The 20,293-nt window shown below is 35.1% G+C and overlaps 1 protein-coding gene across 1 annotated transcript; it reads right to left on the bottom strand.

Annotated features, from left to right (window-relative positions):
* Positions 1-5,285: 5,285 nt before the first annotated feature.
* LOC132723733 (monocarboxylate transporter 2-like) lies at positions 5,286-19,614 on the bottom strand. The gene is made up of 5 exons (XM_060708498.1): positions 19,550-19,614; positions 18,641-18,810; positions 15,243-15,386; positions 6,532-7,344; positions 5,286-5,700 (listed from the first exon to the last, which is right to left on the bottom strand). The coding sequence occupies exons 1-5, from the start codon at positions 19,567-19,569 to the stop codon at positions 5,498-5,500; spliced, it is 1,350 nt and encodes a 449-aa protein (XP_060564481.1). The 5' UTR covers positions 19,570-19,614; the 3' UTR covers positions 5,286-5,497.
* Between the last annotated feature and the right edge of the window lie 679 nt (positions 19,615-20,293).

Here is a 20,293-nt window from a genome sequence, read left to right as displayed (position 1 = left end):
TAAAAATCCCACAATCAATCAACAATGTTTTTGCAAAGGTTGTGTCAATCGGAACGTCATCGGCTATTTTCTTTAATAACCTCAGAGTTAATACGGATTGAAAGTAGTTCTACCACGTGGTTTCAGATGTAAACAGAAACATATAGTGTAATATTCGTTAATGCAAACTAATGTAATGTACATGTATATACTTGGCTTCCCAAGGAAAATAAAGTATGTTTTAGTGCCATTATGATTGACAATATGATATATGATTGACTTAATGTCAACAGGTTTATATTTTGTATGTTCGGTTTCCACAACTATATAAATATATAAATAATACATGTATGTGCTTGTGGGACATTTCATTATCCCGATATCTTTGGACAGGAAAATTTTTAACTCCTTTTACTCTCAAACTTTTTCAGTTTTACTACTTTTATTTCCTTGATTATTTTTTGAATCATGTGAGTTTTTTGGTGGGATCATGAATATCATTCAGACATTCACCATCACCATTGTGTGTTTCCACTGAAGCCTCAACATTCGCACGAACCACCTAACAATCATTTACTTCTACATCACTTACGTTATTTCTAATGACGTAATACACGCAACTTACATTATTGTTGCAGTTCTTGTCGTTCAATTGATCAACATATTCAAATCGATACTGTCTAAAACATGATAAACAAGATCAACAAGGAAAGGCAGCGTTCAATGGACGCAGCCCCACACGATCCAGCAACAAGATTAAGTGACAAGGAGCCCAGGAGGACCACAAACAAAAACAGGACAGGGCACAAGGAAGAACATGGGCAGGCCAATTTCTAAAATCATACATAAGAGGAAATAATTAGTAACTGATAAGGAACTCAAAGAAAGCAAATAAATTATTGATTTATAGGCCCATAAAGTCAATGGCACAGGGGACAGGAGACCCGGGGAAGGGGAAGAGGGGGTAAATAAAAGAATCAACAACTAGGGGCAAAGGGAAAGATACATAGTTGACTCAGTCATTTTGTACGTCGTTATATCACAGTAAATCTAATCTTCAATTTCTTTGATAAGCATTTGAGTCATGATAGGTAAGAGTTTTCGTCCAACAGTTTTTCTGAAGGATCTTTTCACAAGACCGAATAACCTCTCATAAAATCCGCCCATCCAGGGGGCAAGCTCTATAATAAACTTCCATTTGAAGTTTGCATTTGCAAAGTAGCTTTTACTTCGTTACTACGTAAAATAATATGCCAAAATCCTATCTGTAATTAAACTAGCGGCTTAACACTGTAGTGCAGTATCACTAATTACATGTAATGGAGTACCTCTTTGAGCTTTAAACCGATGGTAAGCTAAAAGAAATTCCATTGTGGTTAAGTCACAAACGACGGCTTATTTAACATATATTTCACTGTTGCACGACCATGTAAAAGTCAGAATCATTGCCTCGTTTTTACAAGTGTCTATGTAACACTTTGTCAGTTCTCTATGCATAAAAAGATCGTTCCATTGTAGAAGTATTGGTTGCCTTACGCCTTCACTTAAACTTGCATTTTAAGCCTTCCTGTGCACTGCAGTAACCCTTGTTCAAAAAAGGCGTTATTGCTGTTGTATACTTAAGGACAATGAAAACGCACGCCCGCACTATATGCATTTTATTACATGAAAACAAAACTCTAACTCCATTAGATATATATCATAACTTTAATACAAAAACGCAAACTTAACAACTAAAAATAATTCAAAATGTTTAAAATCAAATGTACAACAGTAAACCGAAGAACCTTAGGTGAAAATCCCTAAATCACACATTTTCGTCACAGTAATGCAAACTTAACAAAGGCAAAAACCAAAATGAAAATCCCAAAACAAAGTCACTCATAATAAATGTCTATTCGTAATGTCACCGTCGGGATCTTTAGAAACGACAATATCCTCCATCAGCGTCTCTTACAGTTGACATCGTCGCCTCATAGACCTTATGGTGCGGATAGTCGCCTGTGGAATCTGATGCCATTCAGCCCGTAGTGAAGTGCGAAAACGCTGGTGAAGCCAAGAAATTGTTGACCGATGGACACCAAAACGCTTGGCGCTTTGATAATACAAAATTTGATTGTAAGATAGACCAGACTGAATCAGTCCTAAATCTACCCAGCGGTTAATTCTTTGTAGAATCATTGCATACAATTTGCTAGCAAGTCTTCAGTAGTGTTTGAAATAAAGCACCTTTTATAGAAGAAAAGTGTGTATATGCAATTTCAATGTGAGCTTTTACGATTTCTAAAACTGACTATTGGCATAGTTTAATATTTATTTTCATAAAAAATCTAATTGCTCATTTGTGTCTAACATTTCTAGAAAGGTGTGAAAAACAAGGTTATAATTAACAGTTTAAAAACATAAATAATTTCATTTCATAAAGTAACCACGAATTGATTAAATCTGTTTTCTGTTGTGAACTTATCACAATTAGCCAAAAGTGTTACTTTTGATTTTTCGGGTACTGTCTTTATCATTCAATAACTTCATTAAAATGCAATCATTTTTTATTACTTTGGTATCTAAATGACCGGAATGCATTCGGTTTTATGAAACTGTGAAAAAATACTTAAGAGAAATATATTTTACTTGTTAAAATGCAATTATTCCGACCGTGCGTTTTCATTCTCCTTAAATATATATTTCAATCGTTTGTAGCACGAAAAAAAAAGATTTGATGTCACTTTGAAAATGAAGGATGTTTTCAAACATGCTGAATCTACATGTTTTAGCTTCTTATAAGTATCTACTTTCTAAAGGACCACGCTTACTTTCAACTTTTTCCAGTGTCTGAAAGAAACGGAACTCCAAATCTGTTACTCTTATCAATTTTTGTAAGAAAAGAAAATCTGTTGCTGTCATTGTCAAATTAATAATTGTTTCTATGTTCTTCCTCAGTTTTTTAGCTTGCATTTATATGTCCCCATTTTGTTTTGTTTGTTCTTACTCTTAAACATTTGTGAACTATCAGCGTTGTTCTGTTAATCAGTTGGCCAATCAGAAGTTGGTTTCAAAAACCACTTAGGAAGACAACCAATTAGAATCGGATGCTAATGCTTCAGGTGTGATCCCTCGTGATGCAACATCTGCTGGATTTTCTTTATCTTGTACGTATGTCATGCTAACACCAAAGTGCCTTTTGATTTCATCGATTTTACAAATAAAGGCAACTTCTTTTCCAACATAACCCACTGTTCCACAAATTTCGCACCTGTCAATAAATATTGTTTTTCAACAGTCACTTTTAATTGTTCCCTAACAAATGTTTAGCACCGAAGGCAGATTATAACTGCCAAAAGCTGTAAACTGGGAAAAGTTTTTTTTTTAATAGTCTTGCTTTTGCAATTTCTACATTTACATCGTTTGGTTTGCATCTGAAACATGCAAATTTATCACTGCCGTGTTTGATTTTCCAAAGCATTACAGAAACATAACAATATATGCTCAGTAGAATTTCATGTGGACTTTGAATTTGAAGCGAAAATCTATCAATACAGACGACCATTTCTTTATCTTACATCATTAAATCGTCATTCATCCAAGTCGATGTTTTTTCTGCCATAATGACTGAATAAACATTTTCCTCGTAAAAGTGCTGGTAATAGTAAGCAAAACTGTTAAAAACGGACGAAATTGTTTTCAAAAGAGATAAATACAGAATCCCTAAAGAAAGCCCAACGCGGCAAAATTGAAAATGTTGCAGGCTCGGTTTGATTGAGCCTGTTCATGGACGGTACTGGAAAGTGCAAGTTACCGTCCACGCCCCCTAGCACCGGCATAAGCAGAATTCAACATTCAAACGTGAAATAGTAAAATTTTGAATTTAGAAACATCCGCAGATGTGTTCATACGGCGGTTATCATGGAACCTTCAATGTGACACTTCCGTGCCATTCCATGAAAATCGGCGTATGGTCCCCAAGTAATAAAAAGCGTGTGCCCTAAACGAGAACGTGTTTTGTCGGTTCGTTTGACTTTTTTTTTCTTATATGTTTTTTAGTGTGTCTTTAGTGACATTCCAACGATGACCAAGTACTTCAGCACTTTTCGTTGCAAAAGTTCACAATTATGTACTTTGGGTTTTGGCCTTATTATCGCTGGTAATTTTGATATAATAAATGAAAGAAGAATCCATAATTTATTCCTTAAATGCCCTAAATATAGAATTCACAGTCAGATAGCAAAATGACTTTACCGTATTTTTTTTTCTGTGGGCTCCAATTTCTGCGGATTTTCTAAATGTTGGCATGTTTTTATTTCTGCGGACTTTATTTCTGCGGCTCAGTCTTTGGATAAATTGTCTCGTAATTTAAGATTATACTGTACCTTTGTAGGTCTTAAGAAAGCCTTTGATTCGGTGTATAGAAACGCATTATGGTATAAACTTTTTCACATGGGTCTAGATGGCAAAATTCTCAAATCGTTTAAATCTATGTACTCTGTTGTTAAATCATGTGTCAAACATTGTAATAATCTGTCTGACTTTTTTGAAATTTCGATTGGTCTAAGGCAGGGACAAAATAATTCTCCGGCATTTTTTGCTTTATTTTTAGAAGACCTTGAATTATTCTTACAAGGTGAGATAGATAGTGGAATAACTTTGTACGATTTAAGTATAATTATCCTTTTATTTGCCGATGACATGGTTTTAATTGGTAAAACCCGAGAAGATCTCCAAAATAGTCTTAATTCTTTACACGAATATTGTTGTTATTGGGGTCTCGAGGTAAATACCATTAAAACAAAAATTGTTGTTTTTCGGAAAAGGGGACCGATAAAAATGTGGGAGAAATGGAATTATGGCAATGAGCCCTTAGAGGTTGTAAATGATTTTAATTATTTAGGAGTTGTTTTTAATTATACAGGTTCATTTGTTTTAAATAATCAATGTATTGCAGGCAAATCGTTAAAAGCTATGCAAGTTTTAGTAAATAATATTTATAAATATGATGTTAATCCAATTATTTCGCTTCAACTATTTGATTCTTTTGTTGGATCTATTTTGAATTACGCATGTCCAATATGGGGTTTCTCTAAATCTAAAGACCTTGAGAGAATTCATATTAAGTTTTGTAAAATTATACTAGGAGTACAACAGAGCGCATGTAATTCTGCAATTTATGGTGAGCTTGGGCGAAAACTTAGAAAACTTTTGATAATTTAGTTGCCTGTAGAATCGTATTTGATAAAACGTGTTAAAATAGATAAATAAGTTCAACCAGGAGATATAAGGATTTTGGAAAATTAAAAAGCAAGAACAACAGGTGCATGTTTTGAAAACTTTTTAATATTGATATACTTCTAAAATTACATGAAATATTACTACCAAATTAATAAAAACATATTTATTTAATCATATCTTTTTTAACAAAAGACGATGCCAAGGTGTATGATCTATTAATTTAAAAATACATGAGGGACTTTGGATTATTTCATGTGAGAACAATATCCAGCAAGCTTTCGAAACGTCGGTGGTTCTACTGAGGTGCCCGTTCGTGCCTGAAATAACGCAAGGAAGGGCACCCGAGGCATTCCTCCGCCAGTATATCTGTTTTATAACTTTTCTTATAATAACGCTGGCAACATAAAGATGAAGGATAGAGTATCGAAGAAACAGCTAGAATCGTAGATATCATTATTAAAACAATGTCATAGGAACTAGTAGCATCTCGGATGCTGCCTGAAAAATAAATGCAATTGACATTGAGACACATGTTAGCTTGTAAGCAGGTATTCACTTATATGTTTGCATTATTGAATTGGCAATACTTATATATATCTATTAACGCACGAACCAGTTTATTAAACCTATTGTAGAAATAATAAACGTTTTGTAAAAATGTTAAAAGTGCTAAAATATGACTAAAAATTCATTTTGAATTTTTTAATTTGCTATAAATTGTACATTTTGCATTGACATTTGACTATAAGCTGCAAATTATTTGTATTGCGTTTTTCAATATAAAGAGACTAAATAAAACAAATTCACAGTACATAACATTACATTGCATCAATACTTTGCTATTTGAGTATAGATGGACGCTATTTGAGTATTGATGGACGCTATTTGAGTAAAGATGGACGCTATTTTAGTGGATGGATATGTTGCATTTTGTTTGGTTTTACGGCGCACTTACACAATTTGTCACAGGAAAGACGATTTTGGAAAACCTCATGTGTTACAAACTTAAAGCAACACCAGCGGTCAACATCCACCTCAACTCGCTGGAGGGAAGAGATGCATAGACTCCAATAATTTTAACAAATTTAATCTCCTATGATCACGCAGGGATAAACGGTAGATGCCTCATCAATCCTTAAAGGCAAGACTTCAACCACAAGAAAGGAATGGCCTTTTGATATTCATTGGTATTGGGCAATATAAATAACCTGAATAGTTATACATCCAGAATCCTGCTTCTATTGATTATAACTGCTCTCTTACAAGCTTAGACATTTGTCTAAAATAATTTTGTGTAATGAACGCAATAGAACACGACTAAATACATACCAAATAATGGTCCTGAAACTGCAGATAAAATGCCGTTAACAGTTAACATTAATCCAATAGCAACACTGATTTGTTCCTTGTGCATTGTTTCCATAACGAAACTAATGGACCCCGATATTATTCCACCAGAAACGAGGCCAACACAGGCAGATGCCACTGCATATGTCAAATAGTTTGTCGAAGCATACATCAACATGTATCCAACAAACCCAGCAAGAGATGACAGTGTTACAAAAATAAATGAATGCGTTTTAAACTTCCATTTAACAAGACCCGGTGCTAATGTTGCTAGCACATTAAAACAATTTAATATAACAAACAGTTCCTTTGTTTGCGATTCGTTAAACCCTTTCCAATCTGCAATATCGAACGCAAGTTCAAAATATCCGTTCATACTGGCAATAGCTAATCCATTTCCAACAAGCAGGGATACAAATGGAATTGAAGAGATCTGCTGAAATGTTTTTAATACGTAATGATATACCATACAAGGCCTTTCTATAAGAGTTAAATTTTCAGAATCTCCTTCTTTTTCGGATCTGTAGATAACACTTAAATTTCCTGACATTTCCTGCTGCCATATGAAAACAAAAAGGACAAATGAGTTGCAATAAAGGCCACCCAATATGAGAAAAGTTCCACTTAGTCCGTAAGAGTTAACTAACCAGTTCAGAATGTAAGGGTAAATGATCCCAGCGGATGTTGTCGATGCGGTATGAATGGCAACACATAACACAAGTTGTTTCTCATCATCGGCAAATATTCTGTTTACAGAAGTTACGGCACAGACGTGAGATAATGATATACCAACACCTTGAATATAAAGGTTAATACATAAGTAAGTTTTATTATGATATCTGATAAGTTATTGTTTGACCAAATCAATGTTTGAATATGCAATAGAATATTATTTCTATTTCAAAAGTCAAATTAGAACATTTATCAATGATAACTTAAGTAAAGATCTGTAGAATAAGGAAACAAAATAGTTCAGTTTGATCATAAAAGCATCACCATCTGCTTTATAATATCATGTTGAAAACCACTAAAAATCATTTGATCTGCCTCCTCTTTTGGGTACCTCTACGTGGTGAGGAGGAGTAACATATGTCCGTTGTGGAGGTGCGCTGCTGTGCGCCTGTATGACGGACATATGGCCAACACCCAGACTGCCTGTTTGCCGTGGGCAGCGTCCCGTAACCTAGAAAAGGGGGTCCTGGTAGTTGAAGGATACCCAGGAATCTCAAGTACTCCTAACACACTGCTTTGGCCTCTGCTTTAGGTAGACGGGTGACCAAGTGAGCCCGGCTTTGGTCAATCGGCTGGTCATTGCCTTGCCCTTGGATATATATTTCTTAAATACTTGAAAAATTTCATTGAACTTACACGGTCCCGAAATGAATACAATTCAATGCACACAAATTATTTAAAATAAAAAAAAATCTGTGTTTAAAATTTTTATTCCTACTTGTGTTTCTAGTATACCTTTAATTCCTACTGAAACTGCTATGATGGGTGCCGTTATGTTAAAACAATATTTCATATATGCATTATAAATACAGTATAACATATCCAAGAAGGCGGTGGCTAATGGGCTAATTGTGTAGGTTGTAAATATTTGCAATTTATGCGAAGTATATCTCTCTGGTATCCTTGATGTGCGGAGACTGGATATCCGTTTCCATCGCACATCCCCATGTTGGAGTCCGAGGTTGGCTGGGGAACCCGGGAGACGAATTTTAATATCTTTAATCATGGATATACAAACAAAAAAACGAAAATCGCAAGAAGATGATTCAAGTGTAACATTTCATTTGATGGAAGTTTTCCCCGTTTTCTGATAATTGCAAATCAAACGGCTCAAAATCACTTACTGAACTTAGCCCTTCATTATAGAAAAAACAACTTTCGGCTTTAATTGGAACACCTAAATCTGTCAAAGAAACTCCGCAATGGAGGACTCTTGATAGAGGTAGAGCGGAAACAACAATCAGACATTATTTTGAAAATGTACCAGCTTTTTTAACATTGAAACAACTGCCACACCACACCAGTCTCTAAACTCCAGCAAGGGCGTCATCAGATGTTCTGACCTTGCTGGAATGCTAGAAGCAGATATTGCTGAAGAGTTAAAATCACAGCAGGTGTCAAATGTCAAAGCGCATTCAGTCTACAAGAGATGGTAAACGACTGCCAACGAATAGCCTTATTCTAACATTCTCCACACCCCATTCTCCCATCATCGATACGAGTAGGTTACCTTAACGTTCGCGTTGCGGTTTACATTCCAAACCCAATGCAATGTTACAAATGCTTCAAATTTGGTCACCATGAATCAAATTGCGTGAGGGCAGACTATTTGCCGCAGATGTAGCTCAAACCATGACAAAAATGAGACTTGTAACGTTCCTGTTAAATGTGCAAATTGTGGAGGAGAGCATTACGCCACCTCCGGTCATGCCCCTTGTGGTTAAAGGAAAAAGAAATTCTTCGTCAGAAAGTATACGCAAAATATTTTCCTTTCAAGATGCACGAAAGCTGTTGTGAAAGTCACAAGGACCAAAACAACTGTCGTATTCAGCTGCAGTTACAAAGTCTGTTAAGATGGTTGACTCTGCAGTACAGGTCAACTTATGTCAATGCCCCCCCAATTAAGTTACCATTACCTACAAAGCATACAGCTTCACAAATAAGCAGTCTACCTCTGTGCAGACTCAGTCACCATTAAAGTTCTTCTCCCAAAGAAGCAAACCGCAAACATTCAAATATAGCATCTTCTGAGAAAGTTATTCAAAAAACAATCGCCTAAAGAGCGAATTGTCATCATAGATCGGTTTGAAAAAAGCAATGCGGAACCCGATCAAATCACAGAAAATCGGTTCGATCCACTTCACGACACCCAATTGATGGAGGAATGAGGATCTTTACCTCTCCCCTCCTCCAACTCCGAATAGCAGAAGTCCAATAAAGTTCCTAAATGATATAAATATTCTTTAAAATGGATAATAGAAGTCACTCTATCTTACAATGGAAATTGCCGAGTCTTAAGTCAAAATTTATAATGATCTACTTTTACTATTATCAAAATTCTCTCCAAATGTATTATGTCTTCAGGAGACTATGTTATCTCCTAAAGATAATATCTCTATAAAAGATTATACACTTTATAATTAAATATGCCACTTGTAAAACGCCAGAACATCAGGTGGTACAAGCATTGCCTATCGCAAATTGCGTTTTCCTCAAAAAGAAATTGAAACTAAACACAGATTACAAGCTTTAGCTGTGCAGGTGACCTTACATCGACCACTAACAATTTGTTCTTTATTACCTTCCTCCAAATTTAACGGTAACAAGTGATGAACTTGAAAGTATTGTTCGGCAATTACCATCACCTTTCCTTTTGTTAGGCGACTTTAATGCTCACAATCCTATGTGGGGCAGTACATCTACAATAATAAGGGTAAACATAACTGAAAAATTGATAGATAACTTTCAGCTTTGCTTATTAAACAATCGGTCACCTACAATATTTACATCCAGCTACAGGTACGTTTTCTTGCATATCGACCTCTCGAATTGTCCACTCTGCTATATACTTGGACTTCGATTGGAAAGTTTTAGATGACTGCAGTAACGGCGTGATCATTATCTCATTGTTACTTACATCAAATGACTCTATACCAGATGAAATGGACGTCAAATTTTTAAATTTAAAAAAAGCAGATTGGGAAACATTTACTAGGCTCTGTTTTATTGATCTAAACAAAAAATGAATTTGATTTTACTCTGATGATATAGCTGAAACTTTCTCTTCAGCATTACATACGATTGCTTGCAAAGTTATTCCATTAAAGAAAAATAATACAAGTACAAAATCAAAAAAACCATGGTTTAACGAATGAATGTAAAAAAAGCCGTTCGAATACGTTAAAGCTTCACTCAAAAAGTTTGAACAGTAGCCCCTACAACAGAAAACTTGAAAATTATAGAATATTTTAGAGCCAAAGCTAGAAGATCAGTAAACGTCTCAATCTAAACGCCAATCATGGCAATCTTATGTTTCAAATATTAATGTCAAAATACTCCTATTAGGAAAAGTCTGGGATGCAGTACGAAAAATAAGTGGTAAGTATAAAAAGAGTCCAACTGTTCACTTAAAAACTGGTAATGGCCAATATGCCAAAAACAAAAACAGATATTGCAGAAACTTTGGCTAAAACTTTTTGAAAGAACTCTTCTTCAAGCAATTATTCAAATACATTCAACAACATAAATGTAAAGGCTGAGAAAGAGTAATATTAATTTTACTTCAACAAAAGGACGAAGATTATAATTCCCTTTTCTCTATTGATGACTTAATTTATTCAATCAAAACTGCAAAAGATAGTGCTGCAGGCCGGACGAAATTTACTACCAGTTTTCTTAAACATTTACCACCCCAATCCTTAGACTTGCTTCTTGAAATTTTTAACAAAATTTGGGGTATCTGGTGAATTCCAACACTTGGAAGAAAGCGTTGATTATTCCCTATCCCTAAACCTTGGAAAAAGATTCAACTGAACCCTACCAATTATCGTCCAATTTCACTTACAAGTTGCCTTCTGCAAAAACATTCGAGAGAGATATGATAAATTATCGGTTAGTTTGGTATCTAGAAAATAATGGAAATTATCCACTAATTTTCAGTCAGGTTTTCGTAAACAGCGAAGTAATTCAAAACGATCATCTGTACGAACTTGAGGACTTTTATTAAGAAGATCTTTGTAAATAAACAACACCGTAGGATTGAATATATATCTTTGAAATCTAAGAGAAGAGAACACACCGGGCCCACAGTCTTTTCCCGCCCCCACTCTCTACAGCTCTTTCTCCCCCAACGCCACCCTCTTCCAAAAATCTTCTCCTTCTTGGAAACATACCCCTACAACTCTTCTCTCATCGGGCGAGAGGTAGCGTCCCCCTAGCGTTCGCCTACAGACTGGCTTGCGCACATGAACCAACGAACATCGGATCTCCGTCAGACTTCTAGAAGTGGCAGGCTAAGCCTTCCCTGTACCCCCCCAACACCACGGTTTCCTACCTCTTCCTCGGGTCCCCCCGCGTACACGCCCCCTCCCCCTCAACAGATTCAACAACGGAAAAAAAATAGCTGGAAATCACCGGCTCCCTTTTTCTCTTTCTTGCCTTTTTTTCTTATTTCCTACCAAAGCCCTCCTCTTACACATAAAGTCTCTCCCAAGCTCCGTCTTTACACAGGAACATAAAAACAAAACAAAAACCACACTGAACTCGCCTTTCCCTCTTGGTTTTCTACCCAGCAAACTCTTCCCGCCTCTGGTCCTCCTTAACCGCGCAAAAACCTGACAAACGACAACCAAAACACACACAACAACCCCGCACACAAAAAATATCAGTCACAAAATTCACTGCTCCCCCCCATTCCTTCATCTTCCTTCCTAGCAAATCACCAACTTCACAACCCGGATAATTCTTTTTTCCCATCTCCTCCTCCTCCTCCGAATTGTTTTCTTTCCTTCCTGAGGCAACCACGACACACGGGCACAAACACACACCCTTTTCTTCTTTCTGCCTCACCTGCAAAAACTTGGGAAACGCACTCAACCTTTCTCGCGCCGGTAACCCGCGCCGTCCCCACTCTCTTTCCCCTTTCGAATTTCCCCTCCTCTCTCTCCCCAAGGTCTCTCTCTCTAAACCGCGGAACAAATCCAGGGACCAACACCACTCAACCCGCGCTTCCTCTCCTTCCCCTCCTCCTCTCCGCCCCACCCCCTCTCTCCCTCCACCGACCCTTCACTCCCCCCAAGCTCTTGGCGTTCCCTCTCTCGGGGACACAATTCACCCACACAGTCCACCAACATTTCCTTCACCACCAAAATTTCTCCGGCTTAACAAACCTTTCCTCATAGAAAGCGAGAGAGAACTACTACTCCTGCTGAATGTGGTGAGACATTTCTATGAAGAGGAGGGCTGGAAGGATGTCTAAAGACTAATAAGCAGAACTTACACATGCGTTTTTCATTTTCTTGATATGAAAATCCTAATAGGCGATTAGTAGAAGACTTTCACGTTTAACAGGGTGACGCCCTCTGGCTTTCAAACCTCTTATTCTCTAAGACCTTTGTATTTTGACAGTACCAACAAGTATACATATGTTGTTCCTCATAGGAATATTTTTGCTATACAATTATTCTATAAGAATTTTATAAAGGTCTCCTCTCATTTGGCAAACTCATAAAATAAGAGAAACAAGTGATGTGGGCATATATTGCGATAATCATTATACCCATCTCAGCCCGGAATCAAATATGACTTTCTTCTATATTGTTAGTACTGATTTTTCTATCTGTGCTATCTGGTTTGAAAGTTTTAAGATTTAACGAAAATAGTACTGTAACCAACCCAATTGAACACCCGTCTAATTTCTTTTCATATCCCAATCAGCTTAATTTTTATTAGAATAAACAATTTCATAGAAGTTGTGTGAGAGCAAAAATGATTTAAAAATGGTTTTTGAAATTTTACAAGAAGTAAATCTTCAATTTGTTATAATAATCATTGGAATCTAGACCAGAAATGCGTAAAATTCATTCATAAATTGCTTTGGACACAGAAACTAAAAGAGAGATTTTTTCATCTATATTCTGTTTCCGTCTTCCTAAAAAGAGTTTGAGTGTAGGTTTGATGAAGCTAGGTTTCTAGGGTTGATTATAGTGTGGAAAAAAAATAAATTTTTAAATAAAAATAATACTTTCCGGGTTTATTAATGACCATCATATTAAAACATTTTTGGGGGGGAAATAAAACTAAAAATGGCCTATAAAGCTTTAAATTTATTTAAGGTGTTTTTATCAAAGTACAAATTGGATTTAAGATTCTTCCACATTTACTGGAAATATTACAGAAGTCTTATCCCGATCTTAAAATTAGAATGTATGGTTCTATAGTATAGTGGTCTGCAGAAGAATCATATCTTTCAAAATGCTAGATACCATACATCACCAGGGTACGTTTAGGTTTAGGTGCTTTCGCACTTTCACCGTGTAGAAAGTTTATATGCGGACAAGCTGGTGAACCATTGGCGCTAATTTTCGTCGTAAAAAAAGCTAATAACTCTCAATGATGTCACTAGAATTCATCGTAATGGGAAAATTCCAGCTAAAATATTTTATATTGTCCATACAGCGAAGTTATACTGAAGTTTTTGTTAACAAATCGAAAAGGAATGCTAGAGACCATGTAGACTGAAGTCGGTTGGGTGTTTTCAAAACGGTTAGATGATTTAGAAAACTTAAAAATTATTCAGAATTATCGCGGCGGTCGGAAATGACGATTGAGGATGTTCCACCTTTGGATATAAATTTCCCGAAATAAATATTAATCCTTTGGTCATAAGAATTATAGGAGAGAGTGTGGGCCAAACATAATTCACGCTGAATACTGCGAAAGAAGACGAAGAGATTCTTACGCAATTAAAGGTACACACGAGCGAATTGTATTTTATCCATATTATACGGACGGGTGTTTTTTAAAGACAGGAGGTTGCAAAGTATGCGGCTGTGTTTGAAAAGATGGAATTTTATCATCTTAGTATTTTGAGGTTAACCAGATATTGTCATCAATTTTACTTGCGCTGAGGATTGTCAAAAGCCCTATGATTATATGCAGATGTCATATCATATTGCACTAGCAATATGCCACTGATGAAATTTGTTGAATTTCTTGACGTCGCTGTTCTGTTGGTTTATAATCATTAAATGATAAAAATCTGACCATTATATAATGGTGATAGATAACTTCTTTTTTCGAATTTCATGATTCTAAAATTACATAATATAGGTGTGTAACGTTGATATTGGAATGTTCGCTCAAGCCATGTAGGAATTAGCGAGAAGATGAAAAAGGTAGGATGCTTTTGATATGCAAACAATCATTTAAATTTTCAAAAATTCTGACTTATTGTCCGTGCTGTGATTTTAGACCGCTTATAATATAATCTTTCGGTAAGAATCATCTGAATGGGAAAGGCAAATTGGGACAAGCCGTTTTTATAAACTTACTACGATATTAAACCCATCTATTCGAATGTCACCATCTTATTCTCTTGTCAAGACCGCCGTGAATTCATATATCAGTTCTTCTTCGTGTAGGGTTGTTGGGCCGGGATAGTTTGGATGGACACTGTACATAAATTTGGTTTTTTTTGATTTTATGTGGGTTGGGGGGACGACCGCTACTCTTTAATTTCCGGTCGACAATAGTTGACTAATGCTCAGTGCCTTTCCATGTGGGTAGGTTTGTATGTATTGAAAATTAACTGTAAGCCCAATTTGTGTCTTCTTGAGGATTGTATGATTTCACAGTCCGTAAATGATTTATTGTCTGTAAGATTCACTCTTCAAAAGAACTTTTTTATGATATAGCATATTCCACAAAAAGCATCAATTTGGATTTATTTAAGAGAATAATATGCTGTGTATTCTCTGAAGAATTAGATTGGCTTTCATTGTGGCTATGTCCATTTTACAATTATTTTACATTAATATTTAAGCTCTGTATTATAGGCATTCGTCACGATTGAGGGGTGGCCAGTGTTTTATGTGTTGAATCTGGTGCCGTAAAAACTGGAGTAAACAAATATTTGATCGCATCTTGCTTTAAAACAGAAGCGTCACACTAATTAATTGTACCTGCTATAATGCCGATAGTTATGTAAAGGTAGAAGATATCTGATACAAAGAATGACACTGTAAATCCAAGAGGAACCAACAAACTTGAAACAAATGTCGTCTTTGATAAACCAAATTTATTGATTAAAAGACCGCTTACAATTCCTAAAAGCAAAACAAAAACATGTAAATATCTAAATGGCAGAAATACTATTTTTCCTAACAACTTAGCAAATGAGTTTAAATTATCCTTTTATAAAAAATTAATTGGTTGTAATCCAATAAAACATTTTGATATTTTATTCTACGATGGTTTTAGTGGCAAACCAGCTAAAATATAGCGCAAGACATAATATTCGGATTCATACTGACAATGCCTATAGTAAGTGATTCCTTTGGCTGACGATCTTCATATAGCAAAACCATAGTTATGTCAAAATCATGTCCATATCGTGCTGTCTCCTCTATATGGTGTTACAAAACATTCTTTTCATCAAAAACATATTGTTGGGTGCCCTGTAACACTGTATTTTGGGTCAAACGCATTTTTTTGGTCTAGCCCCATTGTGAGTCAAATTTTTACTTCAAAAGTGCCTTAACATCAGACAAACAACCTTAATTTAGGGTCAAACAAATTAAACAAATTAAAATTAATTATTGATATTTTAAAGTTCTATTTTTAAATTAATGTCAATGGTAAACTTAAATAAGGAACGAAGTAGGCGAATTGTATTATGTCGGATCAATATTAGAGGATAGTTTATTTCAATTTGTTATATCTAAGACTTGCAATTTGTAACAGAATATTTCTTGTAACTAATTCAATGTGTCTCATAGAATAAAGGCCTTAAATTGGATTACACATATGTTTGATGTGTATTAAGTGTAATAATACATCAGATAACATATTATCTTAGCTTTTCCCAAGAAAAAACTTTGTGCGCCGATAATGTTCGCGGTTTCGTGACACACATATTTCAATCTCATATCTAGATCTTTATACCATAGGATCTGCTGACGACATATAAAATAAATCTGGATGTTCCCTATTCGAAAATATTTGCATTGAAAAGAACTCTTGGGGTACTATCCTGCACCGCTGGGAAAATTAAAGATTTAAGACGGCTTCCAAGATGGATGTCAAGTTATAAATAATATAATATTGATCACACTCATCAAGATTACGAGTAAAATGGCAAATTTAGATGACCTTAAAGTCCATTCATATGGAATGGAATATTTTGTCTTACAAGCTTCTTTTTATAATATTACGACAGTTTGTACGCAAACAAGCTTATTACTGGGACACTTATTTTGTTGAATTTAGAATATTGCAATAGTTCAAATTGAACGACATCTTTATTTTTTATGAAAATATATATGATCTTCGTTTTATTTTATGACATTTTAATGGGCAATTTATTTCTCGAAATTATTTTTACAATAGATATTGAATTCGTTCAAACTTCTGATTTTGCTGTTATCAATTAAAAAAGAAAAATAGAGGCGCAAATATTGTAACAGTCATGTCGGCGCCTTTTTTAAGTTCTTAGTGTATTGTCTTCATACTTGGCCTAAGGAAAAACTCTTCCGACAAGACCTTTCAGAAGACCAGACTAAACATGACCTTCATTCATAATTGACATTGACTTTAAGGGTCAAATGTCTCAATTTTGCTTGTTTTTTCTATTAGAGACTAAACCTTTGTTATTCAATGAATTGTCTCAACAATTTTCTAGAATTGATCTTTAAGTAAACCAGAAAGAGATTGACCTTCTCTCGTAAATGAGCTTGACCTTAAAGGTCAAAGTTTTGAAGAAAAAAATATATGTTGTTGTTGTAGTAACTGACTATTACTTAGTTATTAATGAAAGGATTGACTTCATATGACGAAAAACTATTTTAAGGTAACACCTTTTTAGGATATTGATTTCTTTGGTTCATTTATTACATTGACCTGGAACGTTAAATTATTTTTTGCTATAATTGACTGTAAATTGGTAATCAATCAATGGATTATGTTCATATTTGGACAAAACAACATTTTTTAAGCAAGACTTTCAGGTTGAACTGGCCTTGGCCTTGAACTTCAAATGACCGGCAAGGTTTTAACAATTTATGTGTTCGCCCATTGTTTTCTCGTTTAGGGCACACGCATCTTTTTTACTTGGGGACCATATGCCTTTCATGGAATGGCACTTACTTGTCACATTGAAAGTTCCATGATAACCGCCATATGAACACATCTGAGGATGTTTCAAAATTAAAAAATTGTACCAGTTAAATGTTGAATTCTGCTTAAGCCGATGCTAGGGGGCGTGGACGGTAGTTTGCACTTAACAGTACCGTCCATGAACAGGCTCAATCAAACTGAGCCTGCAACATTTTCAATTATGCCGTGTTGGGTTTTCTTTAGGGATTCTTGCTTTCTCTATTTTAGAAAAAATAAATAAGTCGAGCGTTTTTGTCGTGTACAATGACTTCTCTTGCTTGAACTGCATCAGTGCCTATGTCAATTTCACCCCGCTATTAAAGCCAACAATTTCAGTTAATACTAAAATACACACCACACCGGAAAGATTATTAAGTTTATTAAATGAAGAATGCATTAAAAGTGCGAACCATTTTTGAAGGTAGATTTTTATGTAACCCAGATTGACAGATATTATCAGTACGCATATAATTATACGCAAGATTGATAAATATGTATAAACATGGCTTGCACTCTTACTTATCCCAAACACATATTTATGCATGTTCTCAATTTACATATGTATATGCACGTACAAAAACGGACTGCACTTACATTTCATCAATCTCATATATACATACATGTACTTGAATTTCAGAGAAAAACAATTCAACCCTTACTTTCCCTTAATTTCGGGTAACCAAATGTAAGAACAATATGAATGCACTTCAAATGCTGTCAGATTCGTGGACCTATGATAGAGGATGAATACATCAGTTACATGCATTAACATATGTGCAGAAGTAGGAGGACGTATATAAAGCCCGATTCCGCAATGCACTTCAAAAGCTTATACAGATGAAAATGCATAAAGAAAAGGTATTTGCGCTTTTCCTGCATAAAGTGAAATTCCTCGCGCTATGTCATTTGGCAGCTTTGTTTTGGCAATGAAATTTCCATTCATTGCAACCACCTATTATTGCACGCAGGAACACAACAATGGCGCATGTCCGCATGATTTTATCAGTCAATGCATGCTTTCCTTACCGCTAATGTATACCTGCATGTACACTTTTTATGGAAGACTATGCAATCAAAGTTGTATCCATCAGACATTTTAAATGACATTTCCAAGTTTCTTTTTGTCTAATAACTCTCCAATGTTGTTGGTCAAAAACATTTCTGAGGCTAAATCTTTATCAACATACATGACATAAATTCTTCTTACCGAAACTTAAGCTAACTCCTATTAGCAATGATTGTACAGTAGCGGCTGTTGATCTGTCTGCCTGATAGGTATTCATCATTTCAACAAATACTGCACCAAAAGAAAATATAGAGCTGAACTGTAGTCCTGATACCATGCATGCCAATACTAGGCATATCCACTTGCTGGAACTTCAATAACATATTTACAATTGACTATAAGTGAAATAATTATCCATACATAGGTCAATGATTATTGAGCAGTGTGTGAACTATTTCTATCTGCAATGATTCTTTATTTAGAAGAAAAGAAAAACTTAAAGACATACATATGGATAATAACATGCTAACATATTACAAAAATATAATAATCAAGAACGAAATATTACGTCTGGACATAATTAATGAAATGAAATTGAAATCTTTCAGAATAATCAACGATAATTCTTGCATAAAATATGATAAAAAAGATCAACAAGGAAAGGCGGCGTTCAACGAAAACTGAACACACACAAGTATATACTTATAAAGAAAAAACCTGCATTAACGAATAAAATAGAGACAAACAGAATCCCCAAAGAAAGTCCAACACAACAAAATTGAAAATGTTGCAGGCTCGGAACCATGCAAGCACGCGATGTTGAAATAACCAGCACTCGGACAGTACGACTAATACGAAACACAAACAACGAAACGAGCAATGACTCAGTCAGGCATGTACTTTTATACAAGAATATTGCTGATTCACCTTTTTTCGTGCATTAACATCTGCAGAGGCCTTTTGACTGTATTCAGGCCCTAGCCCTGACGATTTGTGTGAATATAACGCATAAATTAAATGTATTTAGATAAATATTCCCCATGATACTTTATGATTTGTTTGTATAACACATCATTAGATATGTCAACAAACCAAAACATACATACTAACTTCATATTCCTTTCATCCATTGGATTTCCAAACAGCCAAATGCATTCCACATCAAACAAACTTGAATGTTGCTTGATGACGAACAGGTTAGTCCTGTCTACGCATACTTTGAATATTATGTGTCATGCCTGGTCGGAGTTCTTGTTATTTTTTGTGACATTATTCCTATCCATGTTAAACAGTGCTTGTATAAACTCGTATCTTAATTTTGTCATGATCGCTTTCTATTCATAAGTTAAATATCTATAAATATCCTTCGTACGCTATCGTTAAAGTTTACTTAATAAGAAGAGTGGGGAAGTCTTTTTACATTTTAGGCAGTTTTTTTACCTCTTATCCAAACCATTTGTCGTAAATCATTTTACATAATATTATATTACTAAGAAAAAGAGAATAATGTCTTTTTTTATCTACATTGACAATTACGATAAAGAATATAAGAAGCCCTAGTTTACTGCCATGGTTAAACATAATATGCATCTCATCAGACAACAAGGGACAGCCTTTAAAGCAGTCACTCTCTGAGAACTATGTTGCCATTCTGACGAATGATCTTGAAATGTAAAACTTTCCTAGCAGGTTTAAATATAACTTCTTACAATAAAATATATCGACCTGGTTTACTCACCATACATTTCACAGATTTGGCGTTACGTTTGCACACTTTCTGCATTATTTCCATAGTTCTGCGTTACCGAACATACACGATGAAGAAACACCTTTTAACTAAATATTGTCGAATAG

This window comes from Ruditapes philippinarum, unplaced genomic scaffold (assembly GCF_026571515.1).
Source record: "Ruditapes philippinarum isolate M1 unplaced genomic scaffold, ASM2657151v2 ctg2832_1_1_1_1, whole genome shotgun sequence".
In the NCBI taxonomy this organism is placed as follows: Eukaryota; Metazoa; Mollusca; class Bivalvia; order Venerida; family Veneridae; genus Ruditapes; species Ruditapes philippinarum.
This window is presented reverse-complemented; position numbering and strand designations above follow the sequence as displayed.

What these genes read in the sequence shown, in the direction of transcription:
- LOC132723733 (XM_060708498.1), bottom strand. Translation starts at nt 19,569, where the DNA reads ATGGATGAAAGGAATATGAA. An exon ending in ATGGATGAAAGGAATATGAA is followed by an intron (nt 18,811 to 19,549) that starts GTTAGTATGTAT and finishes ATGTTATTGAAG; the next exon opens with TTCCAGCAAGTGGATATGCC. An exon ending in AACTATCGGCATTATAGCAG is followed by an intron (nt 7,345 to 15,242) that starts GTACAATTAATT and finishes TTTATATTCAAG; the next exon opens with GTGTTGGTATATCATTATCT.